We start from the raw sequence: 12,500 nt of genomic DNA on the forward strand, positions 1-12,500 counted from the left end.
TATGTCAGGATCATACATCGGATGCCAAGCTGAAGTGAAGAAGGTTCAGCCACTTGCGAAATACGTCCACTGCGGCGCGCACATCACTCACCTGATCACTTCAAAGGCGATGGCGAGTGTGAACTTCATTTGAGATGTTCTCGACTGTGTGCAGGAATTTGGCAAACTGTACTCGCAGTCTGGAAAGTTCAAACACCTGTACCTCAATTTGCACTCTGATGACCCCATCTCCGCCTCACCGACGGGACTGATGACCTGCCTCACCGACCGGACTGATGACCCACCTCACCGACCAGACTGATGACCCGCCTCACCGACATACCCCATCTCCGCCTCACCGACCGGACTGGAACCAATTTGCCCTATGCGGTGGCTCACTCGCGCGAATGATGTTCGCGCAGTCATCCAGAACTTTTTGGATGCACTCCATTTTCCATTTTGTCCATTTTGGATGCACTCGAGAAGGCCTCCACGGAGTTCGGCTCGAACACTGGCTGTCGCGCAAGCGGCATTCGAGGAGACCTTGCGACTGGGAAGGTTTTGCTCGGTCTGCATGCATCGCTACCGCTCTTACAGTGCATGGAAGGGTTTAACAGAGCCCTGCAAGTGCCAGCGCAGACTGTAGCGGGTATGCTACAGTTGGGCGAGATTGTGAAAGAGCAGATACAGCGCCTTCGCAGCAATGAGGCCTTCCATGACACATTCGTCCACGTGGAGAAACAGATGGAAGAACACGGCATTGACCCTTCCACTCCTCCTAGGAAGAGGAGAGCTCCTCGTAGACTGGATACTAAGGCACCACCCCACGAGTTATCGACGGCTGAAGACGCGTATAGAGCAGGATACTTCGCGGCGCTCGATTCAGCTACGTCGAACATGACTACGTACTTCACCTCTACAGACTTGCAATGGTACGACGGCCTCGCAAAGATGTTACTCTCTGGAGAGTATGACCCTGACACCGCTACCATTTATCCAGAATTGTCAGAGTCTGAAAGAAGAATTGCTCTTATTCAAGAAGCAGTAAACTGGTTCCTGTATTCAGGATTACCAAGCCATCTTCCAAAAGATGGTACCAAAGGTGTGCCGATTGTTCCCGCAGGTTGAACGGTTGCTTCGATTGTTCATGATCTCCCCCAGCAAGATCCTGCTCGGCTGAGCGCTCCTTCAGCGCACCCAGGCGTCTAATAACCTGGCGGAGAAGTACGATGAGTCAACAAACACTAAACCATCTCATCGTTTGCCACGTCCACAGTGATCGGTTGGCAGCACTGGATCCCCACCAGTTGGCAAATACGTTTGTTTCCAATGTTCCGAACCGTCACACTCTATTTGGATAAATATAGTACAGTATGTGTACCTGTATATGTACCAGTATATGTACCAGTATATGTACCTGTATATGTACCAGTATATGTACCAGTATATGTACCAGTATATGTACCTGTATGTGTTCCAGTATATGTACCTGTATGTGTACCAGTATGTGTACCTGTATATATATACCAGTATGTGTACCAGTATATGTACCTGTATATGTACCTGTATGTGCACCAGTATGTATACCAGTATATGTACCTGTATGTGTACCAGTATATGTACCTGTATGTGTACCTGTATATGTACCTGTATGTGTACCTGTATGTGTACCTGTATGTGTACCTGTATGTGTACAGGTATTAATATTACCATATCTGGAACTGAAAAAAAACGTTGCAGTCCATTGTTCATGTCACCGACTCGATTCGTGGGGAGCAGTTGTCGTGGTGATCTATTGCCTGGGCACACCAGGAGAGAAGGGTCCAGTTACCTGTCCCCCACCCCCCACATTTTGGCTTGGATCGACGCCCTTGATTTCAGGTGATACCGAGTTAAATAATCTACCGAGTGCCCTTCTAGTTTTGTAAATGGTATCATGATGCACAGATTGAACATTTTATCGTGAAGGTGACACCGACGATGTGTTTGTAAAGGTCAAGATGCCGTGAGTGTATCATCTCCAAAATCACGTGACAACGCCCCCAATTCGACATTCGTGGATATGAAGAAGAAGAAGATCCAGGTGTTTTCCGTGCATGGTGAGATGGACATCAATGTGTGCGCGTGCCCTCGCGTGGACGTTGAGCTGTACTGCGTCCTGTGTCCGTGACGACGATGACGATGTCCGGCACCATACTCCTAACTCGACTCTTCACAGACCCTTTGGTGCTCCCGTAGCAGTTCCTTGACACGTTACACTTGATGGTTTGCCATTGCCTTCCAAGGGTTGTTTGTCCGTGCTCTACAAATTGCTTTTGCAGGGGGTTAGTAGCAGCGGTACAGTCGCATTTTGAGAGAGCGTGCACCCAGCGGAGTTGCACATGAGTGAATGAATGCGTTTCGTTCTTTATGCGGTGTATAAGGCGGTGAGCGGAGGCGTCGTGTATTTATTTTTTAAATTTTTTTTATTTTTATTTTTATTTTTTATTTATTTATTTTTACTTTGTAGTAAATTTTCCGTCATGCCGCTTGTAATTTTACTTCACGTGGAAAAATTCCATTCAGATTTGTTTTATAAGTGAAATTACGTTCACACGATTTGTTCGTCTCGTTTCCAAGATCTGAGGCAACGGCTCCGTGTTCCGTCACCACGTGCGGCCTCACACCCGCTTCGCCGTGCGTCGCACAGTAAACTGGTTTTGCGTCTCGTACGAGCGGCTAAGAAGGAGGAAGAAGATTCGGGGCTTTGCCGCGGCCTCGCCACTTCGGGAAACTTTATATTTCTCGTTTACCTCCATTTGAGCCGCCATGTCCCCGCAGTCCCGACTGGAGGGCCCAAGCCACGGCGTGAAGCTGCGGCAAGAGGACACGTCCGTGTTCGTGGACGGGAAGCGCCTGGGTAGCGGGTCTCTGCTCATTGCAGAAAGGTGAGCGCTCGATCGCGAGCTCACGAACAAACGGGGAATGAAAAGCGCGCGGACTCTCTCTCTCTCTCGTGACGTCAGCGGCACATTGTGACGTCATTATGTGTGTGTGTGCTCTCGATTGTTCACCGGATATTTCTCTCAGGATAACTTGAACGCCGTTAACTATGAATGAATGATCGTCCCGAGTGTCTGTTTATTCACGAAGCGTGTCCAAAATGTCAGGATTTATTAATTAAAATAAAATAAAAAAATCCAAAATGTCTGGATTTATTAATTTTTAAAAAAATTATAATAATCCAAAATGTCAGGATTTATTAATTTAAAAAAAATCCAAAATGTCAGGATTTATTAATTAAAAAAAATTAATCCAAAATGTCAGGATTTATTAATTTAAAAAAAAAAAATCCAAAATGTCAGGATTTATTAATTTAAAAAAAATTAATCCAAAATGTCAGGATTTATTAATTTTAAAATATAATAATAATTAATCCAAAATGTCAGGATTTCTTAATTTTAAAATATAATTAATCCAAAATGTCAGGATTTATTAACTTAAAAATAAATAAATAATAATTAATCCAAAATGTCAGGATTTATTAATTTAAAAAAAAAATCCAAAATGTCAAGATTTAATTAAAAAAAAAAAAAAATTAATCCAAAATGTCAGGATTTATGAATTAAAAAAAAATTTAATCCAAAATGTCAGGATTTATTAATTAAAAAAAATATAATAATCCAAAATGTCAGGATTTATTAATTTTAAAATATAAAAATAATTAATCCAAAATGTCAGGATTTATTAATTAAAAAAATAATTAATCCAAAATGTCAGGATTTATTAATTAAAAAATAATAATCCAAAATGTCAGGATTTATTAATTTTAAAATATAATAATAATTAAAAGCAAAAATTAATCCAAAATGTCAGGATTTATTAATTTTAAATTTTTTTTAATAATTAATCCAAAATGTCAGGATAATTTAATATTAACAAAATGCCAACGGGTATTTATTAATTTATCTTATTTTCAAGATATGTAATTAATAAATTAACAAAGAAACGAGACCCTGCACGTGAATGTTAAAAAAAAAAAGTAGGAGGTGCGAATAGAAACATTCTTCACCTGCACTCATTTCTTCACTCATTCCTATATTTTTCTTTTCTTCATTACTTTCTTATTTAATACCCGCAGAACTAGTGCAGTCAATTTTAAAATGATTAATTTCCCATCACCACCCGTTCCAGGCCTGGTGCTCACTTAAGATCTCAGGGTCTTGAGTTTGACCCTCTGTCGACACGTTGAATTAACATCGGGTGGGTTGACTCAGCCTGTTATCCTTCCGCGGTCGACAAAATGAGTACCAGCTAACTGGGAATAGGGGGGCACTGCATCAGCAGCACAGCCGCCTTCCAGAAGTGATTCAACCAGCATCCACAGGCTGCATGACGAAACGACAACAACCACCCTTTCCAAAAGTCGTTTTATGAGATAATTTAAAGATGACATCATGCAAGACCCTTCTGGTTATCCAATTTTTTTTTTCACAGTTTTATTCCGCTCACAATCACTCGGGTGTGTTCAGTTTGCCAAGCAGCTAGTCAGCGCTTGCCAAGCTTATCGACAGTTTTGAATGGAGTGCTTAAGCTACTTGGCGAGCACTCTACAAAAACAAACTTGGTAACTGAACATACCCCAGTGCTATGTCTCGTTGGGATGGAGCAACAAGACCCTGCGGTGTAATGGTTAGAGCGTCCGCTATGAGTACGAGTCCGGGGGGTTGGCGGTTCCAATCCGGGCTGAGTCGTACCAAAGACTTTAAAAATGCTACCTGCTGCTTCTTTGCTTGCTGCTCAGCATTTAATAGGATGAGAGCATGGACGATCCCAAAAGGCATCCATGGGGAGATGGGAATTCCTCCTTAGGAAATGCCCGCTTAGTGCGGTGAGAAAGGCGGCTGTGCGTGTGTGCGTGTGTGCGTGTGTGCGTGTGTGCGTGTGTGCGTGCGTGCGTGCGTGTGCGCGCGCGCGTGCGTGTGTGTACGCGCACTTGTGCTTTGTATCATCTCCATATGCAGGTTTCAGAGATATCCACCTTCGTGTGTCTATGATTATAAACGGACCTCGACATCATAATATGATTTGCATGTAAAGACCTGCCATGTTGCAGACGGGAATACCAATCTTTGCTGCGATGGCTAATCTACAGGCAAGAACAAAAAAGGATTCCTGGGGGATCCTGTCCTGGGAGTGTGGGGATAACCAGCGTCGCAAGTCAGCATTTGCAGCTTCACCACGTGTGCCCATGCACACCCTTACACACAAACCTACCTTCCTTTTATTTATTTATTTTTTTGTGTGTGTGTCACAAACCTTTCCCGGGAGGTCCCTGAATACAACGTCGTTGGATTCATTGACATCTCTTGATCGGTTCCCAAGTTATAACATGACAAACAAACCATTAGTTGGTGAACGGTCGTAATCCCTCGGTGTCCTTCACAAAGAATAGGCGAGCTATCGCCAACACCCTGAACATTTCCAAATTTGTGCTGAAACCTACAGGAGGCACTACATCCTGCACATCCACGAGGCACTAAACTTCTGTACCCGTCCTGAGTTTCCCAATTCAAACTCTGCGAGTAGCGCTTCCTACCCGAGTCCCACTCAAGTTGCGTTTGGCTGTCAACTCGGATATTTTCCTGTCGCATGAAATGAAGTAATTGCAGTATTTTTTTGCTAGAGTGTGTGTGCGCTGTTCAAATCGGATGTGTGCTTCCAATGGTTATGTTGTTTGTCTTTGCGAGTTTCAAAGGAAAATGTTCCCGTGATCTGGCGCTGTAACTGTTACCTGTCTAGCTCTGACTTCGCTGTGAGCATGGGTCTCACGGCATGGCCAGCTCTGGGATAACTCCGATCGGCCTCCACTACGCCACCACAAGATCATCTGGAATTGGCGAAATGAAGTCGAAGATTTTGATGCCCTCAAATTGAGAAAAAACAAAAACACAACCTTGACTTGCAGGATGCATGACAATTTGATCCTGTGTTGTGGAGTCCATGATATTTTGAAAAATTGTAAAACTACGCCATGTGTTTTGTTTGTTTACACGTACACAAGTCGGCTATCGCCAAGGAAGCCGAACAAGGAATCGACCACTGACCAATTGTGCTACATGTCATGAGGGGAGCTCATGCAAGTCAGTATTTCTCAATTTCTCATTGGCGGTGGGGCTGGGGCACTGTGAGTCATGTTCATGTAACTATTTCTCTCACAACCACCGCGCATGGCCCAAAGCATATCCGGTTAGCGACAGGTCTTCAGGATGGGCAGATTGACTTGTCTAACTGCCAACATTTTTTGTTATGTCTTCATTTACTTCCTGTCACGTGCCACTTTACATTTATAAACTTGTAAGAAATTTAATGAATGGCAACTATTTGCCCCAAGCCAATTAGCGATGCATCACTTGCATTTTTTTGGCTGACATTATGCAAGCCGATTCTCTTCTCCCTCCCACTACCCCTCTCTCTCTCTCTCTCTCGCCCCCACCTTCTCTCGCCCCCACCTTCTCTCGCCCCCACCTTCTCTCGCCCCCACCTTCTCTCGCCCCCACCTTCTCTCGCCCCCACCTTCTCTCGCCCCCACCTTCTCTCGCCCTCACCTCTCGACCCACCTTCTCTCGCCCCCACCTTCTCTCGCCCCCTCTCCCCCGGAGTCGCCCTTCCTCTCTTCCTCCTCCTCTCTCTCGCCCCCTTCTCTCTCGCCCCCCCTTCTCTCTCGCCCCCCTTCTCTCTCGCCCCCCTTCTCTCTCGCCCCCTTCTCTCTCGCCCCCTTCTCTCTGCGCCCCCCTTCTCTCTCGCCCCCCTTCTCTCTCGCCCCCTTCTCTCTCGCCCCCCTTCTCTCTCGCCCCCTTCTCTCTCGCCCCCTTCTCTCTCTCTCTCTCGCCCCCTTCTCTCTCTCTCTCTCGCCCCCTTCTCTCTCTCTCTCTCGCCCCTTCTCTCTCTCTCTCTCGCCCCCTTCTCTCTCTCTCTCTCGCCCCCCTTCTCTCTCTCTCTCTCGCCCCCTTCTCTCTCTCTCTCGCCCCTTCTCTCTCTCTCTCTCGCCCCCTTCTCTCTCTCTCTCTCTCGCCCCCTTCTCTCTCTCTCTCTCTCTCTCGCCCCCCTTCTCTCTCTCTCTCGCCCCCTTCTCTCTCTCTCTCTCGCCCCCTTCTCTCTCTCTCTCTCGCCTTCTCTCTCTCTCTACTTCTTCTCTCTCTCTCTCTTCTCTCTCTCGCCCCCTTCTCTCTCTCTCTCATCGCCTTCTCCTCTCTCTAAACCCCCTATCTCTCTCTCTCTCTAGCTAATAATATTATATATTTTGTCTATAATTTTGACTAATATAAGCAAATTTTATTAATATATATATAGTACCCATTATGTATCTCTATGTATAATATATGTCTTAGTACGTATATATGTATCTTAGTACATTATATATGTGATACATTATATGTACATTTTTGACTAATATAATATATAGTACATTGTATGTCTCTGTAAGTACATTATGTATATATTTTTGTATATGTCTATATATAGTACATTTGTATATATATATTTGTATATATACATTATTTTATATATATATAGTACATTTTGTATATCTCTCTCTCTGTCCCCCTTTATTATATATATATATGTCTCTGTATGTTGTCTCTCTCTCTCGTCCCCCCTTCTCTACTCTCGTCCTTCTCTCTCTCTCTGGCCCCATTATCTCTCTCTCTCGCCCCCTTCTCTCTCTCTCTCTCGCCCCCTCTCTCTCTCTCTCTCGCCCCCTTCTCTCTCTCTTAGCCCCCTTCTCTCTCTCTCTCTCTCTTCTCTCTCTCTCTCTCTCTCGCCCCCTTCTCTCTCTCTCTCTTCTCTCTCTCTCTCTCTCTCTCTCTCTCTCTCGCCCCTTCTCTCTCTCTCTCTCTCTCTCTCGCCCCCTTCTCTCTCTCTCTCTCCCCCTTCTCTCTCTCTCTCTAGCCCCCTTCTCTCTCTCTCTACTGCTTCTCTCTCTCTCTCGCCCCCCTTCTCTCTCTCTCGCCCCCTTCTCTCTCTCTCGCCCCCTTCTCTCTCTCTCGCCCCTTCTCTCTCTCTCTCGCCCCCCTTCTCTCTCTCTCTCGCCCCTTCTCTCTCTCTCTCTCGCCTCGCCCCCTTCTCTCTCTCTCTCTCGCCCCCTTCTCTCTCTCTCTCGCCCCCTTCTCTCTCTCTCTCGCCCCCCTTCTCTCTCCTTCTCTCTCTCTCTCTCTCTTTTGTCTCTCTCTCTCTCTCTCGCCCCCTCTCTCTCTCTCTCCCCTTCTCTCTCTCTCGCCCCCTTCTCTCTCTCTCTGCCCCCCTTCTCTCTCTCTCTGCCCCCCTATAGTCTCTCTCTCTCTCTCGCCCCCCTTCTCTCTCTCTCGCCCCCCTTCTCTCTCTCTCTCGCCCCCCTTCTCTCTAGTCTGCTTCTCTGTCTCTCTCTAATTGGTACATTGTATATATATGTCTAATTGTTTGTCTTAATATGTCTGGTACATTAATAATTAGTACATCTCGTATGTCTCATAGTACATTAATAATATCTCTTTATATATGTAGTACATTATATATATGTCTCTCATTATGTCTCTATTTTGACTATGTCTCTTATCTGCATTGACCTATGTCTCTCTTAGTACATTATATATAAAATTTATGTATTGTGTCCCCCCTTCTCTATATATGTCTCTTAGTACATTATATGTCTCTCTTATTTTGGTCTATTCTCATATATATTTTGTACATTCTCTCTCTCTCTCTGTTGTATATCTCTCTCTCTTCCCCCTTCTCTCTCTCTCTCGCCCCCTTCTCTCTCTCTCTATATATCGCTATTCTCTCTCTCTCTCGCCCCCTTCTCTCTCTCTCTCTGTATTCTCTCTCTCTCGCCCCCTTCTCTCTCTCTCTCTAGCCCCCTTCTCTCTCTCTCTCTCGCCCCCTTCTCTCTCTCTCTCGCCCCCCTTCTCTCTCTCTCTCTTCTCTCTCTCTTCTCTCTCGCTTCTCTCTCTCTCCCTTCTCTCTCTCTCTCGCCCCCTTCTCTCTCTCTGCTTCTCTCTCTCTCTCTCCTTCTCTCTCTCTCGCCCCCCTTCTCTCTCTCTCTCTCTCTCTCGCCCCCTTCTCTCTCTCTCGCCCCCTTCTCTCTCTCTCTCGCCCCCTTCTCTCTCTCTCTGCTTCTCTCTCTCTCTCTCTCTCTCGCCCCCTTCTCTCTCTCTCGCCCCCTTCTCTCTCTCTCTGCCCCCTTCTCTCTCTCTCTCTCTCGCCCCCCCTTCTCTCTCTCTCTCGCCCCCTTCTCTCTCTCTCTCTCGCCCCCTTCTCTCTCTCTCTCGCCCCCTTCTCTCTCTCTCTCACCTCTCTCTCTCTCGCCCCCTTCTCTCTCTCTGCCCCCTTCTCTCTCTCTCTCGCCCCCTTCTCTCTCTCTCTCGCCCCTTCTCTCTCTCTCTCTCTCCTTCTCTCTCTCTCTCGCCTTCTCTCTCTCTCGCCCCCTTCTCTCTCTCTCTCGCCCCCTTCTCTCTCTCTCTCGCTTCTCTCTCTCTCTCTCTCGCCCCCCCTTCTCTCTCTCTCTCTCTCGCCCCCTTCTCTCTCTCTCTGCCCCCCTTCTCTCTCTCTCGCCCCCTTCTCTCTCTCTCTCTCTCCCCTTCTCTCTCTCTCTCTGCCCCCTTCTCTCTCTCTCTCTCGCCCCCCTTCTCTCTCTCTCGCCCCCCTTCTCTCTCTCTCTCTCTCTCTCTCGCCCCCTTCTCTCTCTCTCTCTCTCTCGCCCCCTTCTCTCTCTCTCTCCTTCTCTCTCTCTGCCCTTCTCTCTCTCTCTCTCTCGCCCCCCTTCTCTCTCTCTCTATTTATTCTCTCTCTCTTATTTATCTATATATAGTCTCTAGTCTAATATCTCTGCGGTACGTATCTCTCTTACATTTTGTCTATAATAGTACGTATATGTCTCTCTAGCCCCCTACGTATGTCTCTTGGTACATTATGTATATAGTACATTATGTCTCTGGTACATTATATAATATGTTCATTATGTCTCTACATTATCTCTCTCTGTATCTCTCTCTCTCTGTTCTCTCTATATATATTTTGTCTTAGTCTTTATTCTCTATATAATATGTATATATTTTGTATATGTCTCTCTCTCTAGTACATTGTATATATATATATATATATGTGGTACATTATATATATGTCTTGTATGTCTCTCTCTCTCTCTTATATATATGTCTCTCTCTGTATATATATATATTTTATTCTCTCTCTCTATGTATGTCTCTCTATGTCTCTTATGTGTCTCTCTCTCTATTTATATATATCTAGCCCCCTTCTCTCTCTCTCTGTTCTCTCTATTGTCTCTCTTGTTCTCTCTCTCTCTCGCCCCCTTCTCTCTCTCTCTCTCTCTCTCTCTCTCTCTGCTTCCTTCTCTCTCTCTCTGTCTCTCTCTCTCTCTCTCGCCCCCCTTCTCTCTCTCTCGCCTTCTCTCTCTCTCTCTCTCCTTCTCTCTCTCTCTCTCCCCTTCTCTCTCTCTCTTCCTTCTCTCTCTCTCTCGCCCCCTTCTCTCTCTCTCTCGCCCCCTTCTCTCTCTCCCCCTTCTCTCTCTCTCTCTCCCCTTCTCTCTCTAGCCCCCTTCTCCCTTCTCTCTCTCTCGCCCCTTCTCTCTCTCTCTCTCTCTCGCCCCCTTCTCTCTCTCTCTCTCTCGCCCCTTCTCTCTCTCTCTGCCCCCTTTCCTTCTCTCTCTCTCTCGCCCCCTTCTCTCTCTCTCTCTCCCCCTTCTCTCTCTCTCTCTCGCCCCCCTTCTCTCTCTCTCTCGCCCCCTCCTTCTCTCTCTCTCTCGCCCCTCTCTCTCTCTCTCTCTCTCTCTCTCCCCCTTCTCTCTCTCTCTCTAGCCCCCTTCTCTCTCTCTCTCTCTCCTTCTCTCTCTCTCTCTCTCTCTCTCTCTCTCGCCCCTTCTCTCTCTCTCTCTACTTCTCTCTCTCTCTCGCCCCCTCTCTCTCTCTCGCCCCCTTCTCTCTCTCTTCTCTCTCTCTCTCTCGCCCCCTTCTCTCTCTCTCTCTCGCCCCCTTCTCTCTCTCTCGCCCCCTCTCTCTCTCTCTCGCCCCCCTCTCTCTCTCTCTCTAGCCCCCTTCTCTCTCTCTCTCTGTGCCTTCTCTCTCTCTCTACGCCCCTTCTCTCTCTCTCTTCCTTCTCTCTCTCTAAGCCCCCTTCTCTCTCTCTCTCTCTCTCTCTGCTTCCTTCTCTCTCTCTCTCTATGTATGTAATATGTGGTACATTATCTCTCTCTCTCTGGTACATTATATCTCTGTGTAAAATTTTGTCTCTCTCTCTCTCGCCCCTTCTCTCTCTCTCTCTCTCTCTCTCTCTCTCTCTCTCTCTAATTCTCTCTTGTCTCTCTTGGTACATTATATATCTCTGTAGTACATTATATCTCTATAGTACATTATGTATAATATGTATTTTGTATGTATATACTTAGTACATTCTCTCTCTTAGTACATTGTATATATGTCTCATATGTACATTATAATAATATGTCTCCATTTTATGTATATATATAATATATATATACATATATAATATGTCTCTGTACATTATATATATGTCTGGTACATTATATCTCTCTCTCACTGTATATATATATGTCTCTCTCTAATTTTTGTATATATATATGTCTCTCTCTCTCTGTATTTTGGCCTATGTCTCTCTTTTATATATATATCTAGGCACATTGTATATATATATAGTACATTATATATATATAGTACATTATATATGTCTCTCTTATATATATATATATATATATATATGGCCCCCTATGTCTCTCTCTCTCTCTACTTCTCTCTCTCTCTCTGTTGTCTCTCTCTCTCTCTCTTACCTTCTCTCTCTCTCTCTCTCTCTCTCTCGCCCCCTTCTCTCTCTCTCTCTCTCGCCCCCTTCTCTCTCTCTCTCTCTACTTCTCTCTCTCTCTCTCTCTCTGCTTCCTTCTCTCTCTCTCTCTCTCTCTGTCTCTCTCTCTCTCTCTACTTCTCTCTCTCTCTCTCTCTCTCCCCTCTCTCTCTCTCTCTCCCCTCTCTCTCTCTCTCTCTCTCTCTCTCTCTCTCTGCTGCTTCTCTCTCTCTCTCTCTCTCTCGCCTTCTCTCTCTCTCTCTCTCCTTCTCTCTCTCTCTCTCTAGCCCCCTTCTCTCTCTCTCTCTCTCTCTCTACTCTCTCTCTCTCTCTCTCTCTCTCTCGCCTTCTCTCTCTCTCTCTCTAGCCTTCTCTCTCTCTCTCTCGCCCCCTTCTCTCTCTCTCTAAGCCCCCCTCTCTCTCTCTGGCCTTCTCTCTCTCTCCTTCTCTCTCTCTCTCTCGCCCCTCTCTCTATCTCTCTCTCTATATATTTGTCTCTCTCTGTAACATTATATTCTCTCTCTCTCTCTCCATCTCTCTTCAGCCTCTCTCTCTCTAGTACATTATGTAATATGTCTGTTTGCATATATAATAATAATTTTGCATTATGTAATATATGAGCGTATGTATATATGTACATTTTGTATATGTATGTATGTATTTTGTATATATATTTTGTTTTGTATATATATATA

At 45.6% G+C, this 12,500-nt stretch overlaps 1 protein-coding gene across 4 annotated transcripts in view; it reads left to right on the plus strand.

Moving 5' to 3' along the window:
- Window positions 1-2,568: 2,568 nt before the first annotated feature.
- Window positions 2,569-12,500, plus strand: part of CLNS1A (chloride nucleotide-sensitive channel 1A) — a 203,766-nt gene continuing 193,834 nt past the window's right edge. For all 4 annotated transcript variants that reach the window (XM_085863063.1, XM_085863062.1, XM_085863061.1 and 1 more), the window contains exon 1: window positions 2,569-2,906. In XM_085863063.1, the coding sequence (XP_085719189.1) occupies window positions 2,788-2,906 (119 nt within the window). In that variant the 5' untranslated portion in view covers window positions 2,569-2,787. The remainder of the gene's footprint in view (window positions 2,907-12,500) is intronic.

The sequence above is a fragment of the Eptatretus burgeri genome, chromosome 17 (genome assembly GCF_056783735.1).
Source record: "Eptatretus burgeri isolate ZD-2024b chromosome 17, Ebu_testis_v1, whole genome shotgun sequence".
In the NCBI taxonomy this organism is placed as follows: domain Eukaryota; kingdom Metazoa; phylum Chordata; class Myxini; order Myxiniformes; family Myxinidae; genus Eptatretus; species Eptatretus burgeri.